Genomic DNA, 18,742 nt, shown 5'->3' on the forward strand with positions numbered 1-18,742 from the left:
CAAAAGTTAGTGGGACCTATTTGTCATATATTTTTTTCTATCAAAATATAATCATCCAAGATCTTGTTTTAAAGATTTAATTGTAACAAATATAATGGTGTAATCAAATCATAAATTAGATAAACGGTTTAAGATTATTTGGAGCTTGCTTAACAGAAAATCAAACCAACCATAGCCAATCAGAATAGGACACATTATTCAGACCAAAACTGGATGGCTTCATCCAACCAAATCTGCCGGATACACTCATCCAACATATTAAGAGAATATTCTATATTCCGGGCGGCCCCAACCACCCTGCCCTCCAACCAAACGGCACCAAAAATCGGGCAGTCATCTCCCATCTAGGCTCATCCACCCAGCCAAACACACCCTAAATCCACAAAGCATGCACACGTCTCCTTGCTCTTTCTCCTATGGAATAGAGTAGGGCCCCGTTTGGGGGAGCTTAAGATTCTGAAGCCCTCTTTGTTTAGGCTTAGGTTTATTGGCCTAGACTTTTAAGTCAGCTTATTGGCTTATATGATTTATAAGCCGGTAGATTTAATGTCCTAAGTTTAGTGGTTGAGTCATACATCTACCTCACATAAGCCAAAAAAGCTTCTCCAACCTAGCTTTTGGCTTAATAGTGTTAGAGTGGCTTATGGCTTCAAAAAAAAGCCAAACGGAAAAGCTGCTTGTTTGTTTAGGCTTAGACTTTTCGACTTATAAGTTGGCTTATAAGCCTAAACAAAGAGGGCATGAGAATCTACTGGTTGGTAGCCAGCTTCTGAGAATCTAGAGAAGCTGGGTTTTCCAGCTTCTGGGTTTTGATTCATTTACTGGATTCTACAACTACAAATTGTGAACTGGTTGGGGGAGTTGGAGATTCTGGGAGAAACTGCAGTAGCTAGAAGCTCCTCAAATAGGCCCTAGATCCTTAACAATGTCCGCAAGGTACGGTCATTCCGGTTCACCGCAAGATGTTGGCAACCCATTTCTCAAAACATTAACACTAACACTTTAATTGTACATGAACGCCAAATTATCTAGATTGTTTTGCCGGCCAGCCAATTACACTTCAAATTAGCAGTTGTGTAAGTGAGGAAGAAACTAACTACGACATTGATAAATACCAGAAGTCAACCATACATGACGCTCCAGCAGAGTGGAGGAGGAAATATATATATTCCATTCCCACTGATTCCATATGATTTTGAAATATCTGTATAGAAAGACCTGTAATATAAATAGCCATGAGGTTATTTGGACCGTTTCATAGTATAGTGGTTAGAGGGACCCAATGTCCAAGGGGTCAAACAGTCTTTTCCCGGTAATTTGTGAGTGAAATAAATTAAATAATGTGAGCATAATAAGCTTAATTGGTAGTTGCTCTCCCATGGAGTTCATTGGAGAACTATTGAATATTTGAATGTATATAGAACTGACCTGACAATGCACAGTAGAGTAGTTAGCATTATAGGAAAATCATTTTTCTTATAACATGTAGTACAATTAAATTCCATTGTCCAAGAGAACCGTTGACTTCTAGACTGAACCATCAAGGAGTACTAGCTAAAGAGCACAATAACATGTCAAGTTCGCCAAGTCTTTCTGAATTGAGCGTGAGATCACTCTTTTTCTTTTCATTTTTATAGTGCTCCTCTGGTGCGCGTTATTGTGTTCTAGGATGTGTTTGGTTGATCTAGCTAGATGTGGTCCAAAATACTTAAAAAAATGATCTTTATATACCTCTCATTTATTTTTTCAAGTGGTAAAAAAAATATGTTTGTCAAAAGTATTAAAGGTGTCTTGTAAAGGCTTGCTTGTAAAAATTAATTTTCGTAGGTTGGCCTCTTAAGAGAGCCGAAGTGGGCCTCTTAATTGCCTGCCTGTCGGTGCACACACCACATGGCCCATGTGATGGGAGGGATGGGAGGGACGGATCTGCAGCCTCCGGTCATAGGAGTGGTGACTTCGAGCGTGGCGGCCTCCAAGGCGTGGATCTGCCGCCACCAAGCACGGGAGCGACGACAACGAGTGCGGTAGCCTGAGGAGTGTGAATCTGTCTCAATCGGGCACATGAGCAGCGATGAGGAGCCCGATGGTCCCAAGAGCATTGATCTATCACTGCCTACCCCGAGAGCGGGTGGATTTCCGGCCACCGGGCACGGGAGTGGGCAACTGATGATCGCATTGGCCTTGGGAGTGACAACGACCGCTGTGGCCTCGGTGGCGTGGATTTGCCGTTGCGGGCTATGGGAGTAGCAGACGACGAGCAAGCATCCTCGATAGCGCCAATCTACCGCCGCTGGCCCTGGGAAGGGCTAATCTGTGGCCATCATCATGGGAGCGGCGACTGACGATTGTCGGGGCCTTTGGAGCAGCAATGACGATGATCACCGGGCACGGGAGCGGCACCCACTTCATGCGGATGGCATAACGCGCCCGCTTGCAAAAAAAAAAAAAACCGTTTTTGCGTGCAGTGGGACTGCCCACCTATGAAAATTTTAATTTTCACACACCTAATAGCTGGCGTTGCTACACCACCAACGAAAATATATTTTTGCCGTTTGTAATAAACACTGTTATGTAACAGTGGCCTAGCGTGACTTTGTATCACCAAACTTGGCTTTTGTCCTACTTCCTCTGTTTCACAATGTAAGTCATTCTAACATTTCCCACATTAATATTGATGTTAATGAATCTAGATAGATATATATGTCTAGATTCATTAACATCAATATAAATGTAGAAAATACTAGAATGACCTAAAATGACTTACATTGTGAAACGGAGGGAGCACTTTGGATGTGATTAGCTATTGTGTGTTTGACTACATGCGTTTGCATAAGCCTGCTGAAGATGATATATGTTTGGGAGCACGGTAAAATGTGGTTTGGGAGGGAAACCACGCAAGGAAGGGAAGCAACATCATCGCGTTTTCGTCACCCACGCGCGAGGTAGACCTGCGGGGAACAAAAACTATGAAAGGGGGAACGGACGATGGAGTTGTTTGTTTATTCTCAATTCAACATAGTTGTGTCCTGTTTTAATAGGCCTGATTGACAAGCTTCTAAATTTAACTCCAAAGAGTAGTCTGAACTCTGAAGCGGAGCGGCCCAAAAACCTCTCTAGTTCATGTTTTCAAAATCATTATAGCATGTTTAACTTCCCTTTTGGATAAATCGGAAAGTGGAGTTAACTAGTGAGATATCAGCATTTTAGCTAGAAGAACGTGCAAATTTTTAAGAAATTAACGTACTCCTAGGACGTCCTAGCCAAGGACAAATTGCCTGAATAGGATCTTACAACTGAGTCGTGTGGATGGCAATATAACACGCGCATTTGTAAACTGTAGAAGTAGCTTAAAGTAAAAAAAAAAAAAAAAAAAAACTGTACAAGTAGCAGGCCTAAACTTCATTTTGGATGGTGCACACGCGCAAATTCATGAAATCGAAGTTTAATGGCCGAAGCTATGTCAAGTTAACGAACTCACTTCACTTGCATATATAGAATAAGTTCACTTTAACTCCCTCAAAATATAGGTCCCTGATTTGATTCGTATCCCTCATCTGTAATACCAGATACCTTAACCCCCAACAATAAAACCGGTGCAAAATAACTTTCAAGATGATTTGAGAGCAGTTTTCGCTGACGTGGTTCATTGACCTAGTCTAACCAGTTGAGTTAGTACGGCCCATATGTTAGTGACTCCTCTTCTCTCCTCTATCCTCTTCAACTCTGAGGAGGAGCTCGCCCCCAATTTTGCCACCGCCTGGGTCTAAGGACGCCGACAACGGAAGCTGGAAGCCGAGCCATTGCTAAGGTCGTCGCCACCTCGCTACATAACACGGCCACAAACGCGTCTTCTGCATTTGTGATCGTGCGATGTAGCGGGGTGGCGGCGACCTACCCTCGCCCTAGCTCAACCAAGGGCGGAGCTAGAACGAAATGGAGGGTGGTGCTACTTACTTAATTTACTTTACTTTAGAACGAGTTTAAGCAGATAGAGGTGCCTAAGTTTGTATTGAGGGAGGTGCATACATGGTGAAGATAGATGATGTATAACTAAAAAATTTTCTTTGACCAGGTTCCTGGGCCCCCCTAGTATACTCTACCTCTGCCCCTGAGCTCAACGGCGCACATCTCTCTATGGGCAATGGTGGTGCCCTGCCTTGCCGATGTCTCCAACCGTTGTCCCTCCGCTCGAGCATCATCGGCGTTGACGTGGTGTCCCGTATGTTGCAAAAAGAAGGATGGGGGCGAAACTCCTAGTTGGCGATTGATCGCCAGGATTGATCGGTTTCCCCCCTCTCCTCCACGTGGTTTCCTTTTTTTGGCACCACATTACTTTTCTATTTTAGTAAATTTATACACCTAAAGTTTATACACCTCAAGTTTACACATCTAAAGTTTACACATCCAAAGTTTATAAATCAAAAGTTTATATATCCGATTCAAATTTGAATTTGAATTCAAATATTTTTTTATATATAGTATTTCTATACATCTAAAGTTTATACACCTAAAGTTTATAGACCCAAAGTTTATAAGCCAAAAGTTTACATACCCGATTCAAATTTGAATTTGAATTATATTTTATTCAAATTTGAATTTGAATTCAAATATTTTTTATATATAGTATTTCTATACATCTAAAGTTTATACACCTAAAGTTTATAGACCCAAAGTTTATAAGTCAAAAGTTTACATACCCGATTCAAATTTGAATTTGAATTATATCCGATTCAAATTTGAATTTGAATTCAAATATTTTATTTATATAGTATTTCTATATATCTAAAGTTTATAGACCCAAAGTATAAAAGTCAAAAGTTTATATACACGATTCAAATTTGAATTTGAATTCAAATATTAGTTTATAGACCCAAAGTTTAAAAGTCAAAAGTTTACATACACGATTCAAATTTAAATTTGAATTCAAATATTTTTATATATAGTATTTCTATACATAAATTTTTTCCAACTTTTTTTTTGTTTTTTTTAAATTTATAGTGTAGTAGGAAGAGAAGAAGGGGAGGAGAGGAGAGGTGTGTACAGGGGGCATGGGGATCGCTCGCTCCGAGCGATCGATCGCCCATTAGCCACACCCGGTTGGGGGATTGGGTGGGGGGGGGGGGGGGGGAGAGGTAAGCAAGAGAGGAGGAAGAGAAGGAGGTGCTGACATGCAGGTTTCACATGCTGACTCAGCCAATTAGATCATATCAACGAACCACGTCAGTAAAATTCACCTTCAAAACCACTGAGAAAACCATTATGTATGGTTTTAATAATTAGAGATAAAAATATATTGTATTATGGTTAAATGATACGAATCCAATTGGAGACTCAAAGTAGACTTATTTCCATATTGACCTCAACATAATTCACTTTTGGGCACATTTCAGCAAGTATTTTTATCGGGCCATTATTTGCAACAAAATTTAAGTCCAAACCCACGAAATTTAGTTGCAGAAAAGAATGGAAAAGTCCAAGAGAATCGCACGTCGCATCAAAGCCATTGCCACAGACTTCTACTATCCCCCGAGCTCGCGCAGCTCCCGCGCCAGCTCGTCCACCTCCCGCCACGAGCTCCCGCCTTCCCGCGTCGCCGCCGCAGCCTCCCCGGCGAGCTCCTTCACCCGCGCGCCCACCTCGCTCCACTCGCTAGCCGCCGCCGCCGCAGAGGTCGCCTCGAACACGCGCGCCACCTCGTCGGCGCTCGGCGGCACCGCGATGCCGCCCCAGGAGACCGGCACGGCGGCGCGGTGCTCGTCGACGAGCAGCCGCGCGTTCACGAACTGGTCGGCCGTCATCGGCCACGTCAGCATGGCCACCCCGGCGGCCACCGCCTCCAGCACGGAGTTCCACCCGCAGTGGGTCACGAACCGTCCCACCGCCCGGTGCCGCAGCACGGGCACCTGCGGCGTCCACCCGCGGATCACCTTGCCCCTGCCGCCCGCCGCCGCGCGCTCCTCGAACCCCTCCGGGAGCGCCGCCGCCGCGTGCGACCCGGCGGCCCAGACGAACGCCGTGCCCGTCTGCTCCAGCGCCGCCGCCAGCGCCGCCGCGTGAGGCGGCTGCAGGACCGCCATGCTCCCGAAGCTGACGTACACGACGGCGCCGTCGGCGAACTGGTTGAGCCAGGCGCAGAGGTCCGACGCGGCCACGGCGGTCTCGCCGCCGCGGTTGCCGGACGCGTCGGGCTCCGGCGCCAGCGGCCCGACGGCGCGCACGCGCATGAAGCCCAGGTCGGCGAGAGGCCTCTCGAGGTACCGCCCCTCGAGCTGCCGGAAGGTGTTCGACACGATGCAGGAGCTCCCCATGTTCGAGAGGAAGTTGTTCTTGACACCCTCGGACACCTCGTCGCCGGCCTTGTAGAACCGGTAAAGCAAGGACAGCTGCCTCCACGGATACGACGGAGAGCCCGGGATATCGGGGAAGCTCACCGGGCACTCGTCGTCGTGCTCGTCCTCGCGCTTGGGCATCAGGCGGAACATAGAGTGGAGCACGGCGGTGCCGTACACGGCGGACGAAGAGAACACGACGCGCGGCACGCCGAGCTCGTCCGCGAGCGCCTGCGTCCACCCGCAGAAGAAGTCGGATAGCACGGCGACGACGCGGTCGGGGGTGTCGGCCCTGGCGCGCGCCCACGTCCCCAGCGGGCCGCGCAGCCCCGCGAACGCGACGATGAGCTTGGCGAACAGCGCCGGCCCGGACCCCTTGGCGTTCTCCACGCCGGCTGGGAGAGCCGGGTGCGACGGGAACGGCAGGGTGAGCGCGGACACGGCGCCCTGGTGCGTGGCGGCGAGGAGTGGCGCGAGCAGCGGCGCCGTGGCCGGCGTGCAGACGACGGTGAGGCGGAGCCCCCTGGAGGCGAGGAGGCCGGCGAGGTCGAGGAGCGGGATGAGGTGGCCCTGCGCCGGGAACGGCACGACCAGGACGTGCGCCGCGGAGGCACCGCCGTTGGCCGCCGGCGCCATGGCGGGCGCGGTTGGTGGCTACTGCTCTCTCGCTCTAGTCTGCCGCGTGGTAACAAGTGACGCTCGTTTGCAAGTAGCATGTGCACAGGGATGTAGAAAACCATTGGGCGAGGGCTGCAAAGATGCAGGTAGTGGACTAGTGGTGCAGATGACAAGTTGAGCTAGAATTTTGCTCTATAGGCTCCAAAATTGACCATCCTTATTTTCGTGTGGCACCCACAATATAAGTCGATAACCCAATATATACCAAATTAAGGAAGAGTAAAAAATACATCTGACTCATCTGGTAGTGTGAAAAGACACTCATTAACAGAAGGGACTGAATAAAGTGTAGAATATACTCCCTCCGTCATAAAATATAATCACTTTTAGAATGGTTCTAAATCAAACATTTTCGACTTTGACCATTAATAGTAAAAAGTTAAAAAAGATAAATTATGTAAAACTGATGTTACTAGATTTATCATCAAACAAACTATCATAATATACAACTCTTTTTATTTAGATCATCTCACCTTTATAGATATTGTTGGTTAAAGTAGTATCTCGAAGACTGTGTTGAGGTCAAAAGATACTTATATTTTCGGACGGAGGGAGTACACATTTAGAAATAAACTATATATGTTTGGCAGATTGGGAGCTATAGAGTAGTACCACATGTACTTTTCTCTATATGTATAGGCCCCCATCGGTTGGCTTTTTTTCTAATAAGCCAAAAAGGCTTATTAGGGAATAAAAATAAATTTGTAGGTAAAACTTTTATATATGTGTTCTTTGTAACTTAAAAGCCAATGTTGAAAAAAAACTACGTTGAAAATATCTCAAAATCAATCTCAAAATTAAGTTTGAAAATTCAAAATTTGGCTTATTCTTTGGCTTATTGGATCATGCGATGGGAGCCATATTTTTTACGACAGGGATGGATGGTGGTACTCAATTTCTGACTGCCGCTAGACTTCTTGTCTTGGGATCACAAATATCATTTATATTCTTGGACAAACTTAGAGAGCATAATACTCTATATTCATAGATAGAGGGAGTATAAAATCTTGATAGATTATTTGATAGTAGACAAAATATTTTTTTAATAATGATTAATCAAGCAAATGTGGATACTAATGGAAGATGACAAGAAACCCTTTCAAGACTACACCAACCAAAAAGAAAGAAACATTAGACCAATTAAAAAAAAATCCTTTGATGTCTAGACCAACCAAAAAGAAAGAAACATTAGACCAATTAAAAGCTAGATTTGGTTCTGTGTCTGTCACTTCGCATGGAAAACTTTGGTTCCCATGGGGGAAGAGAACCTGCAAACTGGCAACCTGAAAAAAAAAGAGAGTAAAATACATCAATGATCCTCGTTATATATATCAACTAGGTCTATAACTCTAAAAGTATGATAGTATGATTCTAGAATCTCTAAATTGCAGACCTAGTTGATGTTTAATATGCTACTATTTGATGGTACCATCTAATTCTTCATCGAAATAGAGTTGTTCCTTTCTTCACCGGTTGTTAGCAACCTTTCCACTTCACTCGCTAGCCCTAACCACCAACACGTCCAGCTAGACTTCCTACCGCATTTAATTTGTTTCTCCACTAATGCATACTTTCTTTTTCCTATAAAAACTAAGCTAGTACTGGATATGATACATCTTAGTACTACGAATTTGGACATACATATGTTTAGATTACTAGAATATGTCACATCTAATTTTAGGTTGTCTTTTTTATGTCACATTCAGTTTTAGGTTATTTTTTTGGACGAAGAGAGTATGATGGTGAGGCGATGCACATTGATAAGGATAGGAAAGGCAACTAATACCTTCCTATAGCTCACTCTTCCCTTCCTATGTTACATCATCCATTCATCCTGCCCAGCAAGTCAGATTTTTAAGCTTTAAGGGCGCGACGAGCAGATCCAGTTAGGTAGAGGAGAAAGAGAAAGCTTAAGTGACGGCAAGATCCAGTTAGATCAAGGTTTAGTTCGATAAGGTTTGATTAATTAAGTATTACTATTACAAACTTAAAAAGTAAGTTTATTTGCTTTTCTCAAAGAAACTTCAATATATAAAGGTTTTATAAAAAAAAACACCGTTTAGCATATTAGAAAGCGTGCGGATAGACTTTACTATATATTTTCTATATTTTTTGTCAAATCCAAAGAAATTAATTAGAAAAAAAATAAAAAACGACTTATAATGAAACAGAGTGAGTATTAATTTACTAGAAATAGTTATATTTTAGAACGAAGGAAGTATATCCAACAACTCTGATGGGTTGAAACAAAGATCATCTATCATATTATGAGCTTTGTTACTGTTGGTTATTTATTTTTTAAGGAAAATATTTTTTCCCCTTCCACAAATACTACTGACAAAGAAGGAAAGTAATTAGACGTAATTACTCTTCTATGTTAATATGCATGTAAACCGCATCGTGTCTTCTATTTTTGAAAAATTTACCCTGGCATGGTGTACCAGTTGCTGCATGGACAGCCTAGCTGTGTTGTCCATGGTGGTTAACAAACGCAAACATGCTGTGTACAGTAGACACCATTACCTTCAGGTTCGTAGTACCTACCACATCTCAATCCAGGCAGTAGAGCCCCTAGAGCCAGCTCCCATCATCCAACCATCATCAGTACTACATTTAATAGAAGGATGCAATTTGAGTGATCTTCAGAGCTCAATAAATATACACTATCTAGCATTATACTCCAAGGGGCGATACTGCAGGAATGGATCAAATTAAACAATTGGCAAAGAACATATGATCAACTTGGCGATCGTTTGGAATGGTTCTGCGTGTTTGCGGTGTGTTTGGCCGGGTACACGGTGAGGTCCTGCCCGTGTCCACAACAGTGCCAATCATACGTCCCGCCGCGCTCTGCCGCATTATTGGCCAATCGGCCATCTTGTCAGGCTGGGAGAATGGAAATGGAATTGAATCAGGACTGAAGAAGTCTGAACTCCGAAGTCTGATGAAACTGAAGAAAAACAGAGGAGATCGAGTTCTGAAGATTGGACGGCCCGGATTAAACGCGAAGGGGTATGGAGTAGATCCAGCCGTGTAACTTTGTCGGTGGGACAACTGTTGTCTCTCTTTTTTTCTTTTTTCTTTTTTGCGTTCTTCGCTTTTTGTGTGAGATTCAGAGCAACTGCGACTGCTTTTGCTCCCGATCTATTATATATTCAAGCCATGTGGAAAGTAAAACATACGAAAAACCAGTAATTTACTTTGTTCTTTAGGAGTAGAGTAGAGTAGAACCCTAGATCTAGTCTTGCGGTGTCCACCTTGGGTTCCTCTACATTCCTTGGTTTTGTCCGTTCAATCTTGCAAATTCATTCACTGCCATTTCAGTGAGGGAGAGAGCTCGATCCCGACACATCTATTCCTTCAACTCCACAACCATGACTCTACACAACGGTTTCTCCCACAAGCAAGATGCAACAATGGTGATGAAGCTGCGACAACTCTCCATCATTTCGTAGTGGTATCCAAGGGTGCTAGTGGCGGAGCTACAATGTGGTCCATGGACCACCATAGAAATCTGGCCGAAGGCCCATTACCCCTATGTATTTCTTCAGAAAAAATATTGATGGGGCATCGTTTTTTCGCCGAACACATCGCGTCGCTTCATTTTTTTTGCCGCAACCGCAACCCGCAGGACGCCACATCGACGCGCCTCTTCGCCTCCGACCTTCCGTATGATCGCGAGCGACATTGAGGGGCGACAGCGGCGGGCGACAACTAGCAAGGCAGGCAAGCAGCAACGTCATTAGCGTCAGGCCATCCATCGGCATGGCAAGCAGTATGCCAGCAGCCAGTAGGTTCTCATTGTTGGAAATATAGTCATATATCGGCATATTTTAATCCAAAATATTAAGACAATAATCATGGTATAAACAATGTGGGGTGATCTAGTGATAAAATATAACATAACCAGGAGCATGCTTAAAGTATAATAAGCATCATGAACATACCAAGAACGCAATAGAATTGCGACTAACAGGACAAACAGAGGTATCAAAGAATGAGTTAACAGTAGGAGAAAGACATACCCCGAGAATGTCCCTCTGCTGGATTGTGAGGCAGAATTGCCTCCGTTGACGTTGACGTTCGCAGCGGCTCCGGCTCCCGGCGCGCCATCTTCAGGGACGGCGGCAGCGGCTCCGGCGGCGGCAATGGCTCCAGGTGCAGACATGGTGGACGACGAGACGACAACGAATAGAGCAGAAGTCGAGAGCAGTCGTGTGGAAGCACTCCCCAAAAACTTGATCACCCGCCTACCCGGTGCAGATCTCAGGCGAGGTGTGGTTCCGAAGGCTCTTCTCGTTCCGATCTCTCGTGCGCGCAAGCGATCAGAAGCGGGGAGGCAGAACAGAGGTAGCACAAGCGCACGGAGGAGGAAGAACACCAGGGATGGAAAACAAGCGAGAGAGTTCTGATCGGAATAGCGGCCTCCTTATATAGCAGGAGTGATATCCGCCGTTACGGAGGCAATCGTGGGATCGTGCACACGCCGTTATGGAGGCAATCGTGGGATCGTGGTTGCAAAAAGGATAGAGGCAGACCAGACGCGACGCACGCAAGCCACGCCTCGCCCATGCCCCGGCCCGGCCGGATCGGCTCGGCTCGGCGCGCGCGCGCGCATGTGGCTTTCCGATTCCCACCTCAACCGATCAGCAGGGAGCCTCCAATAACTCCCTATTTAAGTTGAGATACTCCTCGTTTATTTCCTGAGGTGGTATTATTATCCTTAACATTTATTATGGGCCTTTGAGATTTAATAGAATAAATTGGGCCTAGCCCAATTATTCTAACAATCCCCACCAAATTTCAAGGCTCATAAGAAATGTTCTCAAGGTTGTGCCTGTTTGATATACCAGTGTTTTGGTGGAGACTGTTAAGTTGAACTTCCACCTAGGAAATGAGCTACATCAGACCACAACTGAACAATGGACTATGCCTTGAATTGTCAGTCTTGTATGATCAGGTTTCACTCAAACCCTTGACTGGTACTGGGTTGCCGTTCGCATCCCCTCTGTTTGGAGCATATAAGTCAAACTCCATGCCTTTTCATGAGTATCTAGAGATCGCCCAAATCTCATAGACTGTGACTAGCAGTCAAACTCATATAGGTGTGTTCCTTCTGAGATGTTCTGCAGGTCAACATCTCTCCTTAGAAAAGCCACTTGGATCACATTAAGGCATAAGCCATCCTACCATGCAGAAAAGAAGAGAAGTAGATCATGAAAATGAGCCCTTTTCAAGGGTCTCTTCTCCCAGTCACACAATAGTTTGTTTCGCCATCCAAATTCACGGGATCCCCGATCACAATGGACAGGTTTCCACTATTGTGCAACCTTAGGTGGGTATCAAGCCCATTTCCCTCGATGCACTGTCTCTCACATTACGTGGTAGCCCCTTGGTAAACTGATCTGCCAGATTTCTAGCCATTTGGACATAGTCCAATGCTATCACTCCGGAGTTTTCTTCTTTCTGACAGATTTCAGTCTTCTCTTGATATGCTTAGATGACTTCATGTTGTCCTTTGAACTGTTCACTTTAATAAACACTGTTTGATTATCACGGTTCATTAGGATAGCTGGCACTGGTTTTTCAACCACCGGCAAATCTATCAGAAGTTCACGAAGCCACTCGGCCTCAACTGTCGCAGTATCTAGTGCTATAAGTTCTGCTTTCATTGTTGACCTCGTTAAGATGGTCTGCTTACAAGACTTCCAGGAAACAAGTCCACCTCCAAGTGTGAACACATATCCACCTATGGCTTTTATCTCATCAGCATCAGATATCCAGTTTGAGTCACTATACCCTTCTAGTACTTTTGGGTACCCGGTATAGTGAAGTCCATAGCTCATAGTGCCCTTTGGATAGCGCATTACTCTTTCTAGAGCCTGCCAATGATCATCTCTTGGATTTGAGACAAACCGGCTCAGCTTGCTTACAGCAAATGAGATGTCAGGCCTCGTTGTACTAGCCAAGTACATCAATGAACCAATGATTTGAGAGTATCTCAGTTGATCCCTTGCTATTCTTCGGTTTTTCCTTAATAGCACGCTGGGATCATAAGGAGTAGGAGCTGGCTTGCAGTCACTATATCCAAAGCGACTCAAAACCTTGTCCACATAGTGGGATTGCACAAGTGTAATCCCACCCTCATCTCCTTTTAGTAGCTTAATGTTAAGAATAACATCAGCCTCTCCCAAATCCTTCATTTCAAAACTCTTGGACAGAAAGTCCTTGACCTCCTCAATCACATTGAGGCTGGTCCCAAAGATCAATATGTCATCGACATATAAGCCCAAGATCACTCCTTCTTCCCCACCATAGCGATAGTACACACATTTGTCAGCTTCATTCATAACAAAGCCAGCAGATGTAAGTGTGGTGTCAAACTTCTCATGACATTGCTTAGGTGCTTGCTTAAGGCCATACAAGGATTTCAATAGTTTACACACCATTCCCTTCTGACCTTCTAGTACATACCCGTCTGGTTGATCCATATAGATCTCCTCCTCCAGCTCTCCGTTTAGGAAAGCTGTCTTAACGTCCATCTGATGGATGAAAAGACCATGAGAGGCTGCTAGAGCAAGTAGTACTCGAATCGTGGTCAAGTGAGCAACTGGTAAGTATGTGTCGAAAAAATCCTTGCCTTCCTTTTGGGTATAACCCTTGGCCACAAGCCTTGTCTTGTACTTTTCAATTGTACCATCAGGCCTTAGCTTTTTCTTGAAAACCCATTTGCATCCTACAGGCTTGCACCCATATGGACGCTCAACGACTTCCCAAGTACCATTAGACATAATCGAGTCCATCTCACTGCGTACTGCTTCCTTCCAGTAGTCAGCGTTAGGAGATGAATATGCCTCTTCTATGGTTCTTGGGGTGTCATCCACGAGGTATACAACGTAGTCATCTCCAAAGGATTTTGCAACCCTTTGTCTCTTACTCTTACGAGTATCTACAATGTTGTCCTCCTCAGGATTTTCCTCAGGCGTTTGATCATTGTGTTCTATCGGTGCAAAGTGCTCATGGGGTATGACAGTTTCTTGACTAGAAGTGCTAGGTGTATGTTTCATGGGAAATTCATTCTCAAAGAATGTAGCATCTCTGGACTCAATAATTGTACCAACACGCATGTTGGGTACTCCAGAGTTTACTATTAAGAATCTATAACCCACACTATGAATAACATAACCAAGGAACACACAATCAACAGTATTTGGTCCAAGTTTTCGCTTTTTGGCTATAGGTACACTTACCTTGGCCAAACAACCCCATGTTCGTAGGTATGGGAGGTTTAATTTCTTCCTTTCCCATTCCTCGAATGGTGTCACTTCCTTATGCTTCATTGGAATTTTATTCAGGATATGACACGTAGTCAAAATTGCCTCACCCCACCATTCCTTGGAAAGCCCTGCAGTGTCTAACATGGCATTCACTATCTCAGTTAGAGTACGGCTCTTTCTTCGGCCACCCCATTTGATTGGGGTGAATAGGGAGGCGTCCTGTCATGAATAATTCCAAACTATTCGCAAAAGGATGCAAACTCATTGGAAAAATACTCCCTACCTCTATCAGACCTCAACCGTTTGATTTTCCTTTCAAGTTAGTTTTCTACCTCAGCTTTATAGGTCTTAAAGTAATGCAATGCTTCATCCTTTGTTTTCATAGATACACATAATAAAATCTAGTGCAATCATCTATCAGTGTCATGAAATATTTCTTTCCCCCTTTAGACAACACGCCGTTCATTTCACACAAATCGGAATGAACAAGTTCTAGAGGTGCCCAATTCCTCGCCTCAGATGCATTGTGAGGCTTGCGAGGTTGTTTCGATTGAACACAAGTATGGCACTTAGAACTTTTGACCAAAGTGAATTTTGGAATTAAACTCATGTTAGCTAAGCGCGTCATACAACCAAAATTTACATGACAGAGTTGCGAATGCCACACATTAGACTCATCATTCTTGCTAATATGGTTCACAACATTATGATTATTACACATGTCATCCAAAGAAGAGCGGAACAAGCCTCCGCTGTCATAACCTTTTCCAACAAAAGTTCCATATTTAGATACGACACATTTATTGGATTCAAACGCAAGCCTAAAACCTTCTCTACACAATAGAGAGCCGCTAACAAGATTCTTCTTTATTGAAGGGACATGCTGCATGTTCTTCAGCTGCATGGTCTTTCCCGAAGTAAACTTCAGATCGACCATACCAACACCATGAATAGCCGCAAACGACCCGTTTCCCATCAACAAGGAGGAACCTCTCCCGACCTGATAAGAAGAAAATAGAGAAATGTCAGCACATACATGAATATTAGCACCAGTATCAACCCACCAATCAGGTGAATGAAAAACGGGGAGAACTGTAGGTAATATTTTACCGTACCCCGATGTTCCTCCGCCCTCGCTAATAACCATGTTGGCAGACTTCCTGTCTTTGCACTTAGGACAGTCCTTGGCCCAATGCCCAGACTTGCCACACACAAAGCAGTCTCCCTTTGCCTTTCCCTTGCCTTTCTTCTTAAAATTGATTGTAGCCTTAGATTTGACATCAGGCTTGACTTTCTTGTTGTTGTGGGATGCATGTGGGTTCTTCTTCTGTACCATATTGGCACTAGAACCTCGCTCAACCTTTTTACCCCGGTTGTCCTTTGCCCTCGCCTTCTCCTCAACACCCAAAGAGCCAATGAGATCAGAAACACTGAACTCTTGTCTCTTGTGCTTTAGAGAAGTGGCAAAGTCCGACGAAGAAGGTGGCAACTTGGCAATAATGCCACCCGCCACAACCTTGTCCGGCAACTCACAGTTGTTGTTCTCAAGTTCCTTAGCCAGCATCTGAATCTCATGAGTTTGTTCTACTACAGAACGGTCATCGACCATCTCGTAGTCATAGAACTGCTCCATGACATACAGCTCACTGCCGGCATCGGAAACTCCAAACTTGGCCTCAAGTGCATCCCACATGTCCTTCCCGGAAGGCATGTGCATGTACACGTCCACTATGTTGTCAGCGAGTACACTGATCAATGCCCCACGGAACAGGCAATCCGAAGCCTCGAATTTAACCTCTTCCTCAGGAGAGAGAGGTGGTTCACTTTGTTTACCGCGTGAAACATAGAAGCATTGCATCGCTGTCAACCACAATAGTGCACGTGCTTTACACCTCTTATAGTTAGAACCATCAAATGCATGTGGTTTCAGTGCAGCAGCAAAGCCAACTACCGAAAATGACCTATCAGGTTTTTGGATTGTTGGAAATATAGTCATATATCGGCATATTTTAATCCAAAATATTAAGACAATAATCATGGCATGAACAATGTGGGGTGATCTAGTGATAAAATGTAACATAACCAGGAGCATGCTTAAAGTATAATAAGCATCATGAACATACAAAGAACGCAATAGAATTGCGACTAACAGGACAAACAGAGGTATCAAAGAATGAGTTAACAGTAGGAGAAAGACATACCCCGAGAATGTCCCTCCGCTGGACTGTGAGGCAGAACTGCCTCCGTTGACGTTGACGTTCGTAGCGGCTCCGGCTCCCGGCGCGGCATCTTCAGGGACGGCGACAGCGGCTCCAGCGGCGGTGGCGGCTCCAGGTGCAGACATGGTGGACGACAAGACGACGACGAACCGAGCAGAAGTCGAGAGCAGTTGTGCGGAAGCACTCCCCAAAAACCTGATCACCCGCCTACCCGGTGCAGATCTCAGGCGAGGTGTGGTTCCGGAGGCCTTGCTTGTTCCGATCTCTCGTGCGCGCAAGCGATTAGAAGCGGGGAGGCAAAACAGAGGCAACATAAGCGCGCAGAGGAGGAAGAACACCAGGGATGGAAAACAAGCGAGAGAGTTCTGATCGGAATAGCGGCCTCCTTATATAGCAGGAGTGATATCCGCCAGTTGCCGCACGCGCCGTTACGGAGGCAATCGTGGGATCATGGTTGCAAAAAGGATAGAGGCAGACCAGACGCAACGCACGCATGCACGCCTCGCCCACGCCCTCGCCCCGGCCCGGCCGGCTCGGATCGGCGCGCGCGCGCGTGTGGCTTTCCGATTCCCACCTCAACCGGTCAACAGGGAGGCAAAATGGACTTCTCGGCGAGGGATGAGCAAAAGGGTTGGCCTGTAACAGGCCTTTTGGTCCTCTCTCGCCGAGAAGTCTATTTTCCTCCATCCTTTCAATTAATTTCAAAATATTAAAACTTCAAATCGAATTTTATCATACTAAATGAACTTATGTGAAAAAAGTTGTCAAAAACAAAGTTGTATAACTTATTGAGATCTACCTATTTTATTTTGGTCATTTCTCCATCTGAGTTTGATTGACCTATATAATATTTGAATTTCAAATTATGACAACTTCAAAAAACATTTTTAAATACTAAATGATTTTAACTAAAAAGATCATCAACAACAAAGTTGTATTACTCATCAATATCTACAACTTATGTTTTGGCCATTTTTCTATATGACTTTGTTTAAACAGTTTAAATTTGAATTTCAAATTATGATAGCTTTAAACAACATTTACAAGTACGAGATGATTTCAACTGAAATAATCATCAACAACAAAGTTGTATAACTCATCAATATCTATAGCTTTTATTTGGGTCATTTCTTCATCTGACAAAGTGATTTGTAATATTGTTCACAAAATTTACATCTCTCTCTTATAGTTTATAAACTATACAAGAGATATGTACATTTTGTGGGCCAGTTCTAAAAAAATAATGGGCCGCTGTTAAATAATTAATGGGCCATAAAAAAATAATGGGCCGTTTAAAAATATTTGCTGGCGTTTAGCTGCCACGTCATCAGTGACATGTTATCACACACGTGTCAACGACCACGTCACCTGCCATGCTGGCCGGCATGTGGCAACCATATGTGACATTTAATTTCGTCACAAAGGTTGGACCTGGGCTGGACTACACTAGCCCAAAAGCGTTTATGACGGTTAAAAACGTCATAGATTGTGCTGATCCGTGACAATTTCAGAGAAAACGTTGACAGATTTAATCTGTGATGCTCAATAGATGAAGATAAGTACAATCATCATAGAAAAATTTCTGTGACAAATTTTCAGCGATCCATGACGAATTTTTATCGTCATAGATTAAATAGATTCTTGTAGTGTTTCTCTTCTCTCCTTTCTCCTTTTTTTTGATTTAGGTCAGCAGCCAACAGCCATTAGGCCTAACCCTAGGTATTTTGATTTAGGTTCAATTTTATTTTGATTTTTAGTATTCCGAATAGTATTGGTATGTAAATTGATACAACCAACACTTTATGGCCAAAGGCTCAAAACCGACAAAAAGAACTAGAACTAGTTCTATTTTCTTCTTCAATTATCGTGGATGTGTAAGTTACATTTAAGTAAATTCTAGACTTGTTTATCTCAAAATGTTTATAAGGTCTTTATTGTTTAACCTAAATGCGTTTGGTAAATTTTATCTAGGGTATTAAAAAAATATTATGTTGTGTTGGACCACCCTACCTTGAAACCTTGGCTACGCCACTAAAGAGTGCCTCCACCATGGTGGCCAGAGACAACAAGAACAATGAGAATAGGTAATAGCGGGGTGCTGCCGTACGTGTTGGAGGAGAGAGCCGTCGCAGACACAGCATGGGAGTGGTCCCACGAGGAGATCGCGACGGGAGCGCGCAGCACCGGGCTAGCTCGTTTTATATATTAAGCTACGGGTCGACATGCAATTTCGTCATGC

General features: G+C 44.3%; 2 protein-coding genes across 2 annotated transcripts; both read right to left on the minus strand.

Annotated features, from left to right (window-relative positions):
• Window positions 1-5,310: 5,310 nt before the first annotated feature.
• On the minus strand, window positions 5,311-7,146 carry LOC127777310 (UDP-glycosyltransferase 89B2-like). The gene has a single exon (XM_052303885.1). The coding sequence runs from the start codon at window positions 6,963-6,965 to the stop codon at window positions 5,520-5,522; it is 1,446 nt and encodes a 481-aa protein (XP_052159845.1). The 5' UTR covers window positions 6,966-7,146; the 3' UTR covers window positions 5,311-5,519.
• Window positions 7,147-8,232: 1,086 nt separating this feature from the next.
• On the minus strand, window positions 8,233-11,579 carry LOC127776880 (uncharacterized). Its single transcript, XM_052303450.1, has 4 exons — window positions 11,546-11,579; window positions 11,033-11,435; window positions 9,552-9,614; window positions 8,233-8,290 (listed from the first exon to the last, which is right to left on the minus strand). The coding sequence occupies exons 1-4, from the start codon at window positions 11,577-11,579 to the stop codon at window positions 8,233-8,235; spliced, it is 558 nt and encodes a 185-aa protein (XP_052159410.1).
• Window positions 11,580-18,742: the final 7,163 nt, after the last annotated feature.

The sequence above is a fragment of the Oryza glaberrima genome, chromosome 6 (assembly GCF_000147395.1).
Source record: "Oryza glaberrima chromosome 6, OglaRS2, whole genome shotgun sequence".
Classification (NCBI taxonomy): Eukaryota; Viridiplantae; Streptophyta; class Magnoliopsida; order Poales; family Poaceae; genus Oryza; species Oryza glaberrima.

Excerpts from the sequence above, each read along its gene's own strand:
- LOC127777310 (XM_052303885.1), bottom strand. The coding sequence starts at position 6,965 with ATGGCGCCGGCGGCCAACGGCGGTGCCTCCGCGGCGCACGTCCTGGTC.
- LOC127776880 (XM_052303450.1), bottom strand. The coding sequence starts at position 11,579 with ATGGGCGAGGCGTGGCTTGCGTGCGTCGCGTCTG. Across the intron at positions 11,436-11,545 it reads GCTTGCGTGCGTCGCGTCTG|GAGGCCGCTATTCCGATCAG; the intron begins GTCTGCCTCTAT and ends CTGCTATATAAG. Across the intron at positions 8,291-9,551 it reads ACTGCCTGGATTGAGATGTG|GTTGCCAGTTTGCAGGTTCT; the intron begins GTAGGTACTACG and ends TTTTTTTTTCAG.